Raw genomic sequence first — 19863 nt, 5'->3', positions numbered from 1 at the left:
CCTACTCTGTGCCGGGCACTGAGCCAACCACGTCACATGCCTGCTACCGTGTAATGGTGACAGTGTGAGACAGGTGATGACACCGTTATCCCATTTCACAGGCAGGGGAGAGAGTCGAGGGGTGAGATGATCCACAGGGAGAGTCCTTCCCCAGTGACCTGGAGGAGAAGCGCAGACTGTGGGGGGAGGTTAGCTGGATGCTGGGTCTAAGGTGCAGCGAAGGAGCTGGAAATGGAGCCTGCAGCGCGGTTGGTGGACTGGGATGTTTTAAGAGCCCACGAAGAAGACAGGCCTGCTAAAGAGGAGGAAGTTGATAGGCTGTTGGACCTTTACTAGATCACCCGGGAAAGCATCAGTGGATGGGCCACCCAGAGTCACTAAAGTCCTTTATCACCTGGGCCACAGCTGGCTCTAGATTTCCTGTAGCACCACCCAAGAGTGGCGACCCTGCGTTTGTCCCAGGCACAGACCGTCTTCCTCCCCCTCCCGGCAGCAGGGTGCAGCTACAGGGCCTGCTGTCAACCCAGCCCTGCCTGTGTCTGCCATAAACACTAACTGGGTGTAAAAATGAGGCCGGTAAACAAATGCAGGGTCAGGAATGACGCTCAGGACTCAGACCACTGAGTGGATGGGGCTGGAGAGGTGAGGAGAGCAGGGGAAGGAGAATTTTTTTAAAAAACTACTTCAAGATCTGGAGGCTCAGGGATTGTGATAAAACAAGCAGAGAAGGGGCTCACTAAGAGAAAAAGATGCAGGGTGGCTTCATTTTAGGCCACATTCTACCACACTTACTACCAGTCAGCTCCAGCAGTTCACCAGACTTTATTTTTAACTCCACCCTTTTTTAATGTTGAGTTTGTTCTTTTTGAAAATATGTATTTCATGTGACTGAGCCAACCTAGTGGTTCTATTTTTTTCTGTTTCTATTTAATGGACAATATTTAAACAAGAGTGGTCAGGATTACATCCAGGATAACTGATTTTGGACAATCACTGACCATGTAGCTCATCAACCTGTCAGTTATTTAGTCATTTTTTTCTTTAATTAAACTAATTTGCAGGAGCACCCTCTTGATTCTGGGAAAATAAATAGGTTCACAAATTTTGAAGCAAGTGCTCAGCCACCATAATGCTCAACAGAAACCGTCTACACCCCTGGCTCTTTGCTCATCTTGCCCGTGGAGAGCAGTAACCGGGAATCCATCTTATCAATATCCCTAGTTTGAAATGAGTGTCTCGTTTCCATCAGAACAAAATAAGTCCTCTTTAAAAATCTATAAAAAGGCAGAGAAAGCATCTGAATCAATAAGCAAAGTAAAAAACCCACGGAGGCAAGAGTTCTGAATTCTGCTGCACCGTGGACATGGGAGGACTGGCAGAAAATTCACAGGACTAGGTCTGACCCTAAGATTATCACCAGTGATTTTTTATCCTGTCTGCAATCAAGAAACTAACATGGATTAATTACATCTCTAGAAACTAGGGACATTTTTGCCACACTTAGAGATTTTCTCTTTCTAAAATTGACCACCTGCTTCCTACCTGCCCTTTCTGTTCATGGCTCAAGATCTGCAGTCCACACCCTGTGTAATAGACATTGCTCTTTAGTTTGTAAAATAAAATCCAAAGCTTTAAACTCAACAATTACATCTTTAAAACGATGGGGGTGGTAGCACAGTTAAGTAAAATACTAAATCTCAACTTAAACAAAAGTTAACTTCTTATTCCATAGCGACAAATACAGGACTTGTCTAGATCCAGTAATTCTGAAAGGTTTCCCCAACAAAATAAGTATAATAATCTGGAATTCAAGAAATCTCACTCAGAAGTGAACAGAGACCTCAGCGCTGTGTTAGAGGATCACCTTAAATGCTTCTGAGTTTGGGGACCTTCCACCAACATGGCAACAATAGCCATTGTCGTACCTGAAATAGGAGCAGCAACTGACATCCCCATGGAAAGCCCCCAGGCCACAGAGTTCATGTTTGTTTCACTCATGCCTACACATTTGAAAGAGGCATCCCAAAGCTTCATATTTATTTTTCTAAAATCATGTTAATTTCTTGTTTATTTCAGGCCTTACTAGAGACTCAAAATTTACTGCGCACTCAGGTTGCAAATTTTACCTTCAACCTTGGATTTTCAGGGAAGTTTTACCACACAGGTAAGAAGGGGCGTGGTGTTCTCAGGCAGCTGCATATCCTTAGGAGAGCGGATTGTAAATGTGTCATAAGCAGGCGAACAGAATGTCCAGACAGATTTCGGGGAAGACATGGGTGCATTAGATGAGCAGCCGAGCCCAAAATCAATATGCTAGGTTACTTTGGCAAAGACTTTTAGAATCAAGGGCAAAAGAGGAAGGGATTGGGTTTTTCAAGTCGTAGGAGAAACCGTAACCACTGTGCTAGGTGCTTTTGTGCATCTTGAGTCCCAGGCAGCACAGCAGAGGTAGAAAGCACAGTGACGGCGAAGATGGCGACAGGGACCCCGTAATAATAATAACAGGCACTGTTTTAAAATGATCAGGTAGCCGAGGTAGCAGACAGTTTTGTAAATATTATTTTCCTTTGGAAAACATTCTTTAATAAGAGAGGAATTTTATAGCCCCAATGAAATGTAATAGTTTCAAAGGTCATCCTTCCTAATTCACCTTCCCTTACAGGGTATTTCCCTAAAGATATTATCAATAAATCGGCCCAACGTGCATTAAAGACATCACAGTCAGGCCTTGCATTTCTCTCCACCTCCATCCAGCCAGAGAGCTACTTGTGTTATTCAGGTCTCTCCAGTCCACGAGTCCTCAGGTGGCTGGTGTCCACGCACAAGGCCGTGCTCTGATATTTCCCACCTTGGCCCGTCTTCGCCTCCAGAAATGGACTTTTATTTTCTGAGTATGAGCATCAAAATGTGTAGCAGTGGAACAGAGAAAGCCATGTGCATAGAAGGGATTGCCTCATGATGATGACAGAAACGGCACCCGTGGCGTGTGAGAGCCGTCCCAGGGCAAAGCCGCTGCCGGTGGCCATCGGCACCTCAGCGTGAGCCCACGCACGCGTCCCTTAGGGCTCTGCACAGCAGTGTCTCCCTGAGGACACCCCGTGGTGTTATCTGTGCATGCCTGCTGCTTGTTGACTCGTTAAAAATATCCCATGCAAAGGTATCTTTAATTATCATAAATGCAGCTCATTTACCCAAAGAGGCTCTACAGTGATTTTCCAGAGGCTCAGCGTGATTTATTGGAGTATTGAAGCAGCGATGTCTTACTGGCTTTTCTTTAATGCGTTTTCCCTCCCGCTTTGAAACATGTAAATCTGTTTACAGTAATGGAAGGAAAATTAGTATTTAAACCAGCTGATAAATCAAATGATTGCATATTTTAAAAGGGCATTTTGCAGAGAGAGATTCTTGCCTTCATATCTGCACAGGCAGAGCAGTTCCAGCTCACCATTCCGCACACAGACCTGGTTTTGTAAATCTTCTCAGGGCCCCTCAAGAAATGAGCTCAGGCCTAAGCTGCTCTGGCTGTGAAGTCGTAAAGCACAGGCATCTATGGCTGCATCTACTCATGCGTGGAAAAAAAATGATATTATTGGGAGCACACACAAACAATACTATTTTGTTTTAAATAGCCAGATAGTGTAAGTAAAGCCATCTTTTGGGCTGAAATATATCTGGAAAAGTGCCTCCACTTTTACTTACTTTTCATATTCAGGCCTGCTAATTCTGCGTGCTGGTCTTAGAGTTAATGTTGGTGGAGGTTATCGCTCCTCATTTCTTATTTATAACTGGACATGTTTATAGCACATGCCCACTAGGAAACCAACGGCACAGGAGGATATCACAGCGACAGTATCCGAGGAAGATACAAAAAATACATTTTAATTATCCCTTAAACGAAACTCATTGACTCTGTTTGCTGGTATTAACTGAACAACAGTAATGGAATAGACACTCTTCCATTGCACTATGGTGACAGTGCACGTTGGAGACTAAGTGACAGGCATAAATCTGTAAGGCCTCAGAGTTTAATTTCCTTCCCATCAATATGAAGCTTTAATTGATTTGCTACTCTATGAAATGCATTCAGAATGTATTTCCAGGGTGTGTTGTTATGTTATACTTAGTCCACATTAATTCACTGCAGCAGAGTTAGGAGTGGGTGCTGCCCGCAGCGGAGGGCACGCCTCCCCCCATCCAGCCACTTTCCTACCTGGAGCTGTCACTTGGCTGCCTTGTGTAACCATGAGGAGGTGGCCTTGTCACAAGGACTGTCTCTGTCCTCTCCAGGGATGATCTGATTTCCCTATGCCCTGGGTGCTGCTGAGTGATGAGCCCCCTGTTTTGAAGGCATTTCGTCACATCCTCCCAGTGTGAGGAGGGCAGATGCCACCTCTCTTAGCCCGCTTCTCTTCCCGCATGTCCCATGCACCCTTCCCTGCTCAGTTTCCCTGTCCTTCGTGTGCTAAAGACAAGCTCCCCCAAAGGACACATCGCTGAGCCTTCCCTAAAAGCCAATCACTCTCGGGTACCAAATTAAAGAACGAAGGACATACCATTGATTAATAGAAAACAAAATAAATAAAAGCATGGAGTTTGGGGTGAAATATTTTGGTCTGGAGCTATTAAAGCTTGGCTGCCGTCCCACAGCGGCAGCTGGGGAGAAGTGGAGACGTTACAGCAGGGAGAGCCCTCGGGTGGGAGGGCTGCCCATGTCTCCTGCAGGACGCGATTTCTGGGGGTGATTGCCACTGCCCTTCCTGATTAGTCTTGCACTGACGGTGACACAGTCAGTTACTGCAGGAATAATATTTGCAAACTGGATTCATATTGGTCTTTTTCGTTAGAGCTCAGTTTACAATAAAAAAACCCTTTATGTGAAAACTATTAACTTTCAAACATAAAAGAGTTCCATTCCTTCTTTGTTCTTGCTTTGTTTTTTTGTTTTTTGTTTTTTTTGCTTTCCTGAGTAAGGTATTGGTTCTGAGAGCAGATATCGGAAGCAGACTGCTGTTGTTCAGATCCCAGCTCTGTGTGAGCATAAGCAGGTTTCTAAACCTTCCTGTGCCTGGGTTTCCGCATCTCCAAAATGGCAACAGCGAAGCTCTCTCCTCCCCAGAACAGAGCACCGTGTGTTAGTGCTGGGAAAGTGCTTCTTAGTGTGACCTTTAGAAGCATGTTTGTACAACAGTCAAATATGATCAAAAAAGTAAACAGCCAACACTTCCAAGGTCTCCGTTCTAATTTTGGAAATATAGGTGGCTTTTAATTAATCTTTACCACAATACAGTTCTTTTTATTTAGTATAATATTAAAATTAGTTTATTCTATACCCAACTGTATGAGCCCTTGTCAGGTTCAGTGTGAAAAGAAAGCTAGGAACGTCTTGCTGTCACTTAGGAATTACAGCGTTCACACATAATGAGCAACTATGAGGCGCACATTTGTACAAAGGCAGTAATGCAGACACTGGATTTTACATATTTTATTCTAATGTCACAGCGATGCCTTATGGAAATTAACCTTTAGCCAGGTCTTGCTAAAATTGCTCTCATCTTGGCAGACTTGAAGAATTGTAGAAACATACTGTTACCTCATAACACAAATTTCTCCAAAAGTGGTAAAAATAAATGAATTCTTCAATATTTTACTTCTGAATTGAAACACTTTATTTTCTGGGAATCAAAAAAAGTAAAAGGAAATAACTTTTAAATAAGAACAAGAATACTATATTTCTAATTAGTAACGATGCAGACTTGAGTCTGGACGAGGTTAGACGTGAACATGGCCACAGACACTGTAAAGGTCCGTAACTTGTGTTAGGTGGGAGCCTGTGTAAACTGCACACTCTATTCTCACCTGTAACTTAAACTCAAACCATGTGTGAAAAATATGTTTACAGTGAATGAAAATTTAATATTTTCATTCAGTTGTATTTGCCAGCGTCTGAAATTCTGCTCTGCAAGTCGAGTCCCTCAGAGGACTTGACACCTGTTTGTCACTGAGCTATTTCTGGGAGCAGGCGCTCACGCGCGTGGCTCTGAGTTGGGTGACCCGTGTGAAGTAAGAGGGCTGGTGAGAAGTTAATCCTCAAAGTGAAAGAAAGAGGCTGGAACCATCACTCTCAACCTCCAGGGGAGGGTTTATAAACCAAGACAACCTCTAGTATAAAATTAATAGGATCTTATAGGGCAAAGCATTGCTGGGTCCCCAGTCTGTGCAACCCTCTTTCAGCGGCGCATCTGCGCTCCCCCCGCTCCCAGCAGCCGTCCGGGAGCGGAGAAGGCCCGCGAGCCTTTCTCAGACCCTCCGCTAGCGGCACAGGGGACGGTGGCAGAGCCTCAGCTCGCACTGCATGTGACAGGAGGCAGCTCTAGCCTGTGCCTCAGGTGCTAGACTGTGGCCACCAGAAACACTCGGCCCACAGCAAAACCACTTCGTGCTCACAGTCCACCTAAGCAAGTGACAAACTCGTCTTTTCTTCGATTTCAATAATTGACATTCTTAATATAAAAATAATAAGTCAATGAGTTGTAAGTCTGCAGCACTAACATTTTAGAGAAAGTTAACAAAAGTTAAGCACTCTGTCTGCTCCTCTTATCCACAGGACTTCATCATGTCCAAAGCCCGTTTCCCTTCGTATAGTTGCAACCTTTATAGTAGTGGCCGCGCCACACCGAGCCTGGGGCTCGCTCCTTTTGAGAACCGGACCAAGGACGGTCCCGGGAGCAATGACAGGAGGACTCTGGAGGGTGGTCCCGGGAGCAAAGCACACACTGTACCGCGCACAGCAGTCCGCGTGCCCTCAGCAGACATCGAAGCTCTGACGTCCATGGCCCGCAGACCGAATTAAATTACTCACTATTCACACTCTAGGAGCGGCCGACCCCTTGTGAGCTAAAGGATCCCATCCCTGACGGTCAGAAACTAATAATCCAGGCAGGCAGTTCCTTGAAGAGTGTTTGAAAATATATAAATTTAGAACGTTGCCGGTATAAACCAGTAGGGATTATTTTAAGAAGAGATCCTAATACAGTATTTACAAAGTGCCTACCGTCTGCAAGGCACAGTGTTCAGTCCTTCACAAATTCATCTCACTGGCCCTTCCCAAAGATGCTGCGCCCGAGGCGTTTATAGCCCGATTTCAGGCCAGGCAACCGAGACTCAGAGGAGCGCCTTGCCCAGACCACACCGTTGAGGGGGGAGAAGCAGGCACTCTGGTCCCGCGCCGATCGCACCCGACCGCGAGCTCTCCTGCAGGACACACAGCAGAGCATTTGGGGAAGATTCCTTTCAGAAAACACCTTTCGTATTTATTTGTTTAAGAATATAAAACCAAGCAGCCCATGTAAAAAGTACACCAAGTAAATACACCTCGCACCATAAGCCAGGATTTGTTTTGCTTTATTTGTTTGGTTAAGTATCTAGAGACTAAAGAGGAATCAGTGCTCATGTTATTGACTCAGAACATTGGAAAATAGAACTGAATGTTGTAAAATTGTACACACTAATTATTTCGTACAGTCAAGATATCCTTGAACAGCTGCCACTTGGTGAACGCTGAGTACTATGTTATTTCCGATTTCTTTTGTTTGTTTTTTTAATTTGGCATGACAGTGTTTTCTATCCTATGCACTGGACACTGTTAACATTTCCTAACAGAGAATGAGAAATTAATGTTAATTTTAAATTTTCAAATTATGTTTCTAGGATGTTCATAGATTCATTATTTACATTTTATGAACTATTTTTATCAAAATGGGAAATGTTTATGTTCATAATATTAAGTTAAAAAAGTAAAGACAAAAGTATTTCTGCAAAATGAGCTTTTGAAAAAATAAGTAGAAAATGATTTAAAAGAAAGATTCCGAAGTGTCTCCAGCGGCCTGTTCTGGAAGGCCGCCTCGGTGCTGGTCTGTTTTGCTTTTGTTTTTGAGGTTATGTGTCACTAGTCTGTGCTCTTCATCTCTCTTCAATAGCACATTTTATTTTTGTAATCAAAAAAATTAACAAACATCAGTGAAGTCTGAAGCTCCATTTTAGACTTGCAGCATGCAGTAAGGGCAGAATTATCAGTTGATTTTAAAAGGAAAGAAAACAGTCTAAAACAAAGTTTGTGCTCTGATTCTCAACAATGTCAGTGACGAAATACCACTAAGCCCTAAATTAAACCTCTCTGCCCCGGGGCGCCACGCCTACCCCACCTCACGCCCTCCCAGGCCCCTGGCCTCTGCTGTAATTTAGAGCACGGTCATTATTTTCATTAGACAACACGAAATTGGATTTATGTGTCAGGAATAAGACAAATAACAAACATCTGACAAACATAACCTTTAAGCTAATGGGAAATTTCACTGGAGCTGTTTTAACCTTATGTTTTGCAGGGACCGAGGAGGAAGACAAAGGCGACGACCGCCTGCTGGGGTCCGTGGCCGAGTTCTGGTGGTTCCCGCACATGTGGAGCCACATGCAGCCCCACCTCTTCCACAACGAGTCCTCGCTGGTGGAGCAGATGATTCTCAACAAGGAGTTCGCGCTGGTGAGTGCGCCTGCGTTAGAATTAGCCCCGAAAAGCATCGTTGCAGGACGAAGGCTGGTGGCTGGGGAGTCACTAGCCTGATGGCTCCAGGCCAGTGGTGCCTGTGCTTAGCTGGTCCCCTTGCACCCACAGGCTTTCCACAGCACCCCTGCAGTTTCTGATTCAGTTCACTGTCAAAGCGCCTGCAAGTTTGCATTTCCAACAGATTGTGACATGATGCATGTTCACCTGAAAAAATATATAAAAGCCCGTGAGAGGCATCAAGCGTTTACTTGAGATCCAGCAAGAATAGCTATTGGGGAAGCTCTGATTCAGGCAGAAGCCTAAGGACTCTTCCAATTAGAGACAAAGGCAAGGAGTGTTTATGATAAAGGAAGGGGAAGTTACATCAGTATTGGTGCAGACAAGCTAAAACAGGGGGCCAATTCTAAGGTGGTCATTTTCAGTCTGGTGATTATGTCAACCAGTGGCAGTTGGCGTCAATTCAATACCAATAGGAAGCCCCAATTTTTGGTGCGACGAAGGAGGAAACATTATTCATTGTAAAACAGCTCAACTGTGATGCAGCAGCGCGGTGAAAGCAGCAGGGCTGAGCGGCAGCCCTGGGCCAGGCCTCCGGGGCTGGACAGCCCCGCTCCGCCCGGGGCCCGCTCCGCCGGGGCCCGCTCCGCCCGGGGCCCGCTCCGCCCGCGCCCCAGCCGGTCAGCTCCGGGCTTCAGCCCCGCGGGGCAGGCAGCGCCTCCCTCCCGGGGGGAGACAGTGCTCCCAGGGCCCGGGCACCTGGCTTGACAAGCAGAGTCCCCACCCCGGGCCCTGATTGGTTCGTTCTCATGCAAATGAGGATTCCAAATCCTCAACGTTTGATTGGTCCAAAGGCAGTGTCCTGATTGGTCAGGATAGAGCTGCTCTGGTTGGTCGGAGCTGTGCAGCTCTGATTGGATGGGGAAGCCTGCCTGTGGGTGGCGGCCGGAGTGCAGGAGGTCCGGCAGGGCGCGGCTGGGGCCGGGCGCGGCTGGGGCCGGGCGCGGCTGGGGCCGGGCGCGGCTGGGGCCGGGCGCGGCTGGGGCCGGGCGCGGCTGGGGCCGGGCGCGGCTGGGGCCGGGCGCGGCTGGGGCCGGGCGCGGCTGGGGCCGGGCGCGGCTGGGGCCGGGCGCGGCTGGGGCCGGGCGCGGCTGGGGCCGGGCGCGGCTGGGGCCGGGCGCGGCTGGGGCCGGGCGCGGCTGGGGCCGGGCGCGGCGGGCAGCTGAAGTGCACCCTGTGCGAAAGGCGCCTGCGTGGAAACGGCTGCTGGGCTCTGCTGCTTAGTTTGGGCCCAGTTGGCCACCAGGAGCCCTTCTTAGTTGGTGTCTTCTTTCTCGGGGTTCAGTCGTCAGCCTGTAGTCATCGTGTCTGCTTTCTAATCTTGGCAAAGTTCTTAGGGACACAGGTTGCTTTAGGCCCAGGGAAAGGTGGTTTTGCCTGTTTTAACATCCCAGAGTCTGAGGCATGAGACGTGCATGGCGGGCCCCCTGGGAGGGCAGCTCCAGCTCATTTTAAAGTGGCTCCATTTATGTCACGTTTTTCGTTCGGGTGCTGCTGCGACCACAGGCCACTGCTCGAGCCTGGCGGGGCAGTCTGCATCTCCTGGGCCACACTGGCCTGCTGCTCGCTCTTGTCCCCGGGTGAGACAGCTTTGTTCTTTGTTGGGTTTTCAGTCATTTAAAAAGGAAAACAATCGCAGGCACAGCAACGTTTTGTGATGTAAGTCCTGTAAAATTCGAATTTCGCATCCATAAACAGTGCTATGGAACCCGGCCACGCCTTTCTCTGTTGCCAGCAGCAGCTTTTGCAAGAGCCAGGCTGGGTCGGGCATCCAAATGAGACCATCTGTCCACGAAATCTAAAGTAGTTACTATCTAGACCTTTACCCAGAAAGGTTGCTCTATAATTAAGTAAAGCATGTGTTCCTTTAACAACCTAATGAAAGATAAATTTTCCCAGAAAGACCCTAGGATGCACTGCCTCAGGTTTTCACGGAGTGGGGCAGGTGTCAGGGGACAGCCAGCAAGGACCCCGCCCCCAGGGAAACCTGTTGCACATGTTTAGTTAACACTAGCTGGTCTCTGTACTGTGTGGTTGCTGAAAAGCATCTTAGGAGGCATAGACCTCAGGCCCCATGAGTCCTATATTGTAAAGTTGCACCTGTGAGGGTGCGAATGGCTCACCGCCGTCTCTGCCTGTGACAGTCCCACGCGGGAGCCTTACTGTGATGTGGGCAATGCAACCAGCAGTTTCCATCATGGACAGGGTGCCTGATGCCAGGGTTTGAATCCTGGCTTCCATCAGTGGCTGCTTGACCTTAAATATGACTCAGCCTCTCTGTGCCTCAGTTTCACTGTCTGTAACCACCTGCTAGGATTGTTTTCAGGATGCAAATAATGTGCTTAGAGCAGTGCCCGCTTGCAGCAAGCATGCAGTAGGTGTTAATTAACAAATTAGGGTCTTTCCAAACCCAGACGAGTATGCAGTTTGTTTGCTTTAGAAAGCCCAATATTTTTCAAAGTGTGGATTTATAAGAATGTATTTACTTACTCTCAGGGAATGTTGAACAAATTTGGTACTGCCTCAGAACTTTGTAAAATTAAGTAAATATTTCCTTTTTGAAAAATAAACTTGCCAGAGTAGCGTGCTGAATGCTCAGTGCGGCTACCTTGAAAATAAACTGTTTCTGATTGCCTGGAGCCTCACACCCACTCTAAAGCTTCGCTCTTTGGGAAGGTAGATGATATTTCACAACCGTTGATCTCACCTGTTTAATTTCTTTTTGAAAACCATGCTGAGCCCTGGGGAAGACTCTGGTGTAATTGCTTTGTAATGAAATGTTGAAGGCCATTTAAAGTCCATTCGGAACAATTACATTTGCTAAGTCAGTGTGGCCAAGAGCTAGATGGAGACCTATAAATATATTTTGTAAAAGTATATTGGGTTATCTGTTGCATAGTCAAAATATTACAACTGAAACGAAGTCCATTAAACACACGCACTGAAATGACATGGTCCTTCTGGAGTCCGAGACCATCCAAGAGGTAACATTCAGAGCCTCGCCTTTAACTGTACACGGGGTGATAGTATGTGTGCAGCCCAAGAACCAGGAGGTACCCCTTTTTCATTAAATTAGCTCTCCATGTCCAGATGACACCACCGTCAGCAGCATCACAATGGGGTGGGGGTGAGAAGCCCTCAGTGAGACCTGGGGGCTGAGGGTAGGCCTGACTGCGCACAGTAAGATGAACACAGTAGGCAAGTCCTTCAGTGTCTTCACGCCTCAGCGTTCTCCTTGAAATGGTAATGATTCTCCTTTCCGTTCACTAAACTACAAGGTTTTTAGATAATTAATTTACATCAGCCCATGTGCCAGCCTGAAGCACTGGGCCAGATCACTCCTGATCGACTCCGCTTCTGAAGGTCTGCGACCGTCACCAGCGTCGTCCCAGATGCGGAATGAACATCCTGAAATGCTCGTCCGGCTGCACCTGAAGCAGTTATGCGAAGAGATTTCAAACTAAATGACCAGTTTATACTGAAAAATATCCAGTGTTTAAGTCTTTTCTGTGTCATCCTGACATCCCTCAGGGCTCCTTGTGGGACCGTGGCTGGCAGAGGGTCGTCAGTGAGAAGCACAGTTGTTCTCAGTGTTTAAAAAGATGACTGGAATGACATCATAGCTTCGCTGACGTTTCAACGCTGGTCAGTCAGTCGAGAGGGTCTCATTTGTAGGATTTCTCTGAATTCTCTTTGAACAGACTTTGTTTTCTGTTGTATTATGTCTAAAAGTCGTAAGAGAAACACATTGGGAGACTGTTTCTTTGCCGTGTATCCATCAGAGGAGCTCCTTTACTGTAGAGCGTCATCGCTCTTAATCCAGACCCTGGCGCACAGTGTGGCTGCAGGTTGGCCATGGGGTTATGTGTGTGTCTATTCCGTGAGCTTGTGTGGGTGCAGTGCAGGTGGGGGGTTGTTGGCATGCACATGCATGTGTATGCATGCTTCATCCATGAACGCTCATGCCATGTGAGTGTGTGCACGTGTGTGCATGTGGAGGTGTTAGTCTAAGAATAAGCAGGGACAACCAGGAGTGGGTTTCTACAAGACACTGTACTCGTGTGGCTGTAGGGGCGGTGGAATGCAGGTGGAGCTACGGAGGTTTACAGTGACCTCATGAAGCACAGTTTTTCCTTGGATTATTATTTGTTATTGTGTTATTTTCCATACTAACAGCTGTAACCCTACTTTTGCTCCACCCTGTATTTATAAAATTTTCTTCCTTTTAATAAGTCATACATTTTTGCTGCCATTCAGTTCTGTGAACTTGTCACTAAATGGAAGCAATGCTTGGGAGGTTACCACAGACAGAAGTGAGGACAGGAGCAGTTGAGGACAGGCACAGGTGAGGACAGACAGAGGTGAGGACAGGTGAAGGTGAGGACAGACAGATGAGGACAGGCGCAGGTGAGGACAGGCAGAGGTGAGGACAGGCAGAGGTGAGGACAGGCACAGGTGAGGACAGGCAGAGGTGAGGACAGGCGCAGGTGAGGACAGGCAGAGGTGAGGACAGGCGCAGGTGAGGACAGGCGCAGGTGAGGACAGGCAGAGGTGAGGACAGGCGCAGGTGAGAACAGGCAGAGGTGAGGACAGGCGCAGGTGAGGACAGGCGCAGGTGAGGACAGGCGCAGGTGAGGACAGGCGCAGGTGAGGACAGGCGCAGGTGAGGACAGGCGCAGGTGAGGACAGGCAGGCCAGGAAACACTGGCTGGCATTCAGGCACGGTGAGGAGGGACCAGAGTCTGTCCTGACTTGCTGACGCCTGCTTCTGAAACAGCACAAACCTGAAGCATCTATTTTCCTGTACAGCAGGTTTAGGGAAAGTAAGTGGTGGTCTGTTGTAAGTTGCGCCTGCAGAGCCCGGGGCATCTTTGGGTGAGAGCGGCCTCCCTGGTCACTGTTAGCCGGAGACCACATCCTCAAGGAAAGGGCCACGTGGTACCTGCGCTGCTGACTTTCCAATATGCCGTGAGTTTCTCTTGACATTTTATCGACTGGTCAGAGGTCTTTCACATGCATAGTAACTGAAGGATTTGACTAAAGGTGTAGTTTCTAAATCCTACTTTTAATTCTGCACCCATTTCAAAACACTTTATAACTTTTTTCATAATTAGACACTATATTCCTGATATGAAAAGTGCTCACATTTAAAATTGTTCTCATAAAAACCCAAACTCACCAAAGAGCAACACTGGAAAATCTTTAAGCATCATAACGACCGGCACAATAAGTCAGCTGAGCGGAGGGTTAACTTACAATAAAAAGAGTGTGGCAGTGAGATTAAGCGCACAGGGGACTCAAACCAAGAGAGAGCCGCTGGTGATGGCGGCTGTGCCTATGGCCTCGCTGAGTCACTGAGGTACAGCTGTGCGTTTGCAGCAAGTGCGACTGTCTCTTATGGCCTGCCTCTCCCCTGGGCAGACTCTGACCATCACTCCAGACCTGGGCCTGGGGACAGGGCCTCTTCTCTCAAAGTGACACCCAGACTCAGGAGAGGGTGCTGGGTGGGGTGGTGGCCTCTGGTCTTGTCCGCTTCCTCCCCTGGCTTAGAACTACCACTGTGAGCTAGAACCAGGACAGGCCACGAGACCAGCATTCTTAGTCCCCTGTATCTTGGTCCCTTGCCCTGTGACGGGGCCTCATAGGGGAGGAAAGGTCCAGACCACTCAGCTGCTCTTCCTAGAATAGAGCCAGAGGGCGACAAATGCTGGTGGCCCCACCCTCCCAGGGAGCTAGGGAGACAGGAGCCCCTGAGTTCTTGGATGGACCCACCTGGGATAGAAACTTTGTCACTCTAAGCTGGGACGAGTGGGGCAGGGAGTGGGCCGTGGCTCAAATGCACACACTTTCACAGTTCTTACAAATCTTAATAGATCTTCTTAAATAAATGTTTCTTCATTTACTGTATGTACTTAGTTAATTTTCCAAAGATTTTAGAAGTTTTTTTAAAATAATTCTTACCAGTTATGGCTGTCTTGCTGAGAGAGGATCCACAGAACTCCTCACAGCACCAGCCAGAAGTGTGGATTCAACCATCACACCTTGACAGCTTGTGCCAACAGCCCGCCGGCCTCCAGGTCCACTGTCAGCCTCCAGAGCCGGTTCCCTTCAACACTGCTCCTGTTGCCCTGTAACTAAGACCCTGCCACATTTGACTCAAAGCCCCCCCCCAACTACCTTAAAGAAGCCAACGAGGCTGTGGCACCTGGCCCCTTGCCTCCTGCACTGTGGGCTCCCACCTGACTTTTCTGTATGGAGAGTAGATGTTGTATAAGACTTAAAGGTAATATGGAAAATTGAGTGCATAAATGCGGAGTGGTCCTGCATCGCATGGCAAGCGATACTGTTTTGGTTTCTCTTTCAGCTACCTGCTGACAACACAGGTGTTGAGTAGAATGAGATTGTTTCCTAAAGCTCGTAACTTGCTTCCTTGAGCTGCCTCTAGGTTTCACAATTCCTACTCTCACCAACCTACAACATAAGGAGTAGGACGAGATTTTTGGTATTTCATTAGCTACTAATAGTCATACTGCTTAGCAATGGGTTTAGAGAAAAATGACTTTATCTTGTCATGTGTTGTGTCGTGGAAAGTCCTTGACTTGCTGGCCTTGTATTGTCAGATAGATGGAAGAATTTCCCTTAGACAGAAAGTGTCTACTCTACATATTTATCTATGTGATTTTCCTAGCAGAGGGCAGCAGCACCCCCCACCCCTCAAATGTCTATTTTAGCTGTAGCAGCTTCATCCTGTCGAGCAGCTATTTTATTTCTGAACATGTCTAACCTCAAAGGAATAAATACCACCTACAAAATGCACTTTAATATTGAGCAGCAATAATTGAAGGGAATGAACTATTTATATCACTCACAGTGCATTACGCTGAGTCTATCGAGGCCGCATCCGTCCGCTCTGGGCACCTGTGACCGTTACTTTTGTTTATGAGAAAAGCCTTGAAGGATGCACTTTCACTTCTTAGTGTTTATGCATTTAAGTCATCTTCTAAGATTAGCTAGAGGGGCTCCAGTTCTCAAGTGCTGATGCATGAGACAGTTGCTTATCCCCCCAGGAGATAAGCTAATAACTGCTTAAAGCAGTTGTGAATATTTAGTTTAATTGCTAAGCGTAAATAAATATTTCCTCTAAATATTAAGTTTTGTTTATATTACACAGAACAATGAACTGCTCTGAAATACAAAAGAAGAAGTCACGTTCCTCTGAACAAAACAAAACCTTAGCTGTTTTACACATAAAAATCTCCTGTGATGTGGGTTTGCCCTGTGCCTGCCACCAGCTAATTGTTAGTGTGCTAGGTGAGCTCATGGTTCACTTTCATCTTGCCAATTACTAGATGGGTAAACTTAGCAAATGACTTAAAATTCTTGTGCATTAATTTTCAAATACATAAAATGGGGATGGATGATAGCAGTTCCTACCAAGGAGATTTTTGTGAGAATTAGATGAGAGTGTACATGTCTATGTATGTGTGATGCTTAGCAAACTGCTGGCAAAAAGCATTTTTCACCATCATCACCATCACCAGCATCATTATAATTATCAATATTATCACCATCAGTATCATCACTTCCATCATCACCATCATCACCATCATCACCATCATCAGTATCATCATCATCACCATCACCATCATCACCATCATCACCATCATCAGTATCATCATCATCATCATCACCATCACCATCAATATCATCATCACCATCACCATCACTATCTTCACCGCCACCATCATCATCACCATCATCAATATCATCATCACCATCACCATCATCACCATCACCATCATCACCATCATCAATATCATCATCACCATCACCATCAATATCATCATCACCATCACCATCACCACCATCATCAATATCATCATCACCATCACCATCACTATCTTCACCGCCACTATCATCATCATCACCATCATTAATATCACCATCCTCATTACCATCACCACCACCATCACCATCAACATCATCACCATCATCAATATCATCATCACCATCACCATCATCAATATCATCATCACCATCACCATCACCACCATCATCAATATCATCATCACCATCACCATCACTATCTTCACCGCCACTATCATCATCATCACCATCATTAATATCACCATCCTCATTACCATCACCACCACCATCACCATCAACATCATCACCATCATCATCATCATTACTACCACCGTCATCATCACCAACATCACCATCACCATCATGCCCATTGTTATCACCATTATGTCATAGCACCATCACCATCACCAATGACCACCATCATGATCACCATCATTTCTCCATGTTTCAAGAAGTAGATGATAATTCCTTTTGAAATAAGAGCAGGAGGAGGGTGATAAAGCCACCAGATGACTTTTTGCACCTTTGGCACACAGTCTGGGAACAGACACAGGACATTCACATTTGCTCTACAGTCTCCCTCTATCCATAATTCTACACTAACTGTGGTCACTCATAGTAGATAAAGCGTCTGGTACTATCTGTGGTTTCAGGCATCCACTGGGGGTCTTGGAACTTGCCCCCCGCGTGGATAAGGGGAAGGGCTACTGTACGCATTTTCATATTTTTCTGAACGAATCCAGAGTTTGCTTGTGGAGCCAAAGTGTCTAGCTAAAGCCCTGATTTCTCAGCTTTTATTTTAGGTAGGGTGCATTTAGCATAGTTCTAGCCAAGGTGAAAGTGAAAGTTGTGGCCTGAGACTTCCAGGAAAGAAGATTAGACGCACTGACCCCGCCCTCTGCCCTGGCCATGGTTTCTGTCCCCCAGTTTATGGCCCTATTGTCTGGAACTAAGGGATTCATCAGACAACTATGAAGGAGAGGCCAAGGGGCTCGGAGACCTCACTCCTGGCCCTCGGACTTCTGAGCTAGCGGCCTAACTCTAGACTTACCATTTCTCAAGAAAAATAAGAAAATAAGGTGTGTCTTTTTGTAATCGGCTGTTTCTGTCTTCATTTTTGTTTTTCTGGCATACAGTTTGAGCCCAGTGTTTCCCCTTTTTCTTTTACCTGCATTCAAATTGCCCCCTTGTCTACAATTTGTAGACCCATAAAAGGCATATTTATATAGAGGAATCTGAATGTAATGCCCCAACACTCTTTAAGGGGTGTTGATAGTGATTTTAGGCCTATTTATAAATCAATTATTAGATAGCAGTTTTGTGAGTAGATTCTTAAAATAGTCAATAAATAGTCAATAATAGCATAATGAGCTTTCACTGACAGATTTTAATTTTATTGCTTCAGTGACCAAACTTGTTTTCAGTTATTAAATGTCTGTGAAATAGTCAGGAGCCAAGAGTCCTGAGATATTTTATTCTTTAACTCCTGCTGTACTGAGCACATACTCTTCAAATTAGACAATCCATCAGACACCTTAGTTATGTGCTTTTCTGTTTCTTTTTTCTTTTCTCTCTTGCATTTTTCAATTTGAAAAATTCTTTTGTCCTGTTTGTCTTACACTCGTCCACCCTGGCGAGCGCTTCCCTCACTCCACGGTTACCTCCCTGCAGCTGACACTTCCGTGCCCCTCCATCGGCCCTGCAGCACCCTGAGTATGAGGCCCTGAGAAATTGTCCGCAGGCCTGTGGCTGGGGAGGGAGCAGAGCTGCTTGATGATGCGGGCAACCGGATTGTGCTTGAAGGGAAGTCGTTCAGAGATGAGACCCGCATCGATGCTTTCATTTCCAAAGATGCCACTTTAACATGACAGTGACAAAATGGAAATACAATATTTTGGTCTGATTTTTGTTTGAAACATCAGCATGTCTACAGAAAACAATAGAAGTTTAATCACCTTTATAGGCAGTTACTTGAGTGAGCATAATTTATGTGAGTTTTTAAACAGAGAGGTACCATTTATTAACATAAAATTACATTTTGTTTGATAAAATTTTAGCTATTCCTCATGGTAGTAAAGCTTCCACAAAATTGAAGACAACCACAGATATGAATTATTTTAAGGCTTAGAGAAGCTTAGGTTGTCCCAGGACAAAATGTAATAACAGCCTATATTTGGCAGACAGGGAAGGACTGCCAACCGGAGGGATGGCTCATGCCCCACACCACATGGTTAAAGCACCTTTCATAAAGGCATTAAGCTGACATTCGGGGGGGAATGACTCCTAAGGGAAATCTCAGCTTGACTCAAAAATAACATTAGAAATGGATTCCATTGCTCAGAGAAAGTAATAGTTTGTGCAAATCTATGTCTGCAAAGCAATGCGTTTAAATTAGCGATTCCCAGCCATCATCTGTGTAATCCTGGGACCATCCCAGAAGTGTGGAGTGTGCTCTGAAGTTGAAAACGAAGGGTATTCTAGCCACCGGCACAAAGGACAGGTCGCCTCTTCAACCTGTTTACTTCACACACACACACGCACACAAGTGTGCGCACACACTTGCACACATGTGGACAGAGATGCACACATGCACCCTTGCACACATGCACGTGCACTCACATGCACACATGCACACACAAACACATGTACACACACATGCACACACACGCACATTTGCGCACATGCATACACAGCCCTGACCTCTGACCTACACCAGCGCTTTATTCCATGAACATAGGCACTCAGGTTGAAGATTTTAAAAAGATAAGCTCTTCAGTGCGTGCTGTGTATAAATGTTCAAGTTCTGAGAGTGGAGGTGAGACGTGGCAAGAGAAGTTAGGGGTTGTATTTGTTTGAGACAAAACTCCAGATGACCATGTAGTGAAAATGGTGTGATGTGTACTAAGGGAAATTATTTTTAGGACCTTCTTTTTGCTTTTTTATGTGATAGCAACTGTGGAGACAATGTCACAGTGGGATGGGAATGCAATTCTTCTTTCCACCTGGCTCTTAACACGCTTAAGAATCTTGACTGTTATCACCTCTCCAGGGTTAAAGACATCGTTAGAAGCTCTAAATACTTAATATCTGGGACTGTTTCTCTTGCTACTCAATTAAACCAGACCTTTCCGTGCAATGGAGGCGACAGGGAGGTGCTGACGTGCAGTCTGGCATTTGCCTCGACCACCTGGTGCCACCTCCGTGCCCCCTCCCCCCCTCAGGCCCTTGCTGCCTCCTCCTCAGCTCTTCCATGAACCCTCGTCACAAGCATTTCCGTGAACACACCTGGCCTCCTGGCACTTCTTGGTTCATCCTAGGCCCCTGCGAAGCCTCAACCCCATTTGAATCCAAATCTCTCCTAGCCTCTGTCTGCGCCCCTG

The 19863-nt window shown here is 46.4% G+C and overlaps 1 protein-coding gene across 1 annotated transcript in view; it reads left to right on the top strand.

Moving 5' to 3' along the window:
• Positions 1–19863, top strand: part of LOC107527843 (N-deacetylase and N-sulfotransferase 4) — a 141922-nt gene that overhangs the window by 55074 nt on the left and 66985 nt on the right. Inside the window, exons 2-3 of the mRNA XM_016200707.2 lie at positions 2077–2164; positions 8382–8536. Of these exons, the coding sequence (XP_016056193.1) occupies positions 2077–2164; positions 8382–8536 (243 nt within the window). The remainder of the gene's footprint in view (positions 1–2076; positions 2165–8381; positions 8537–19863) is intronic.

Source organism: Miniopterus natalensis, chromosome 4 (genome assembly GCF_054644295.1).
Source record: "Miniopterus natalensis isolate mMinNat1 chromosome 4, mMinNat1.hap1, whole genome shotgun sequence".
In the NCBI taxonomy this organism is placed as follows: Eukaryota; Metazoa; Chordata; class Mammalia; order Chiroptera; family Miniopteridae; genus Miniopterus; species Miniopterus natalensis.
Note: the sequence above shows the minus strand (reverse complement) of the source record. Positions and strands in the feature narration are given on the sequence as shown.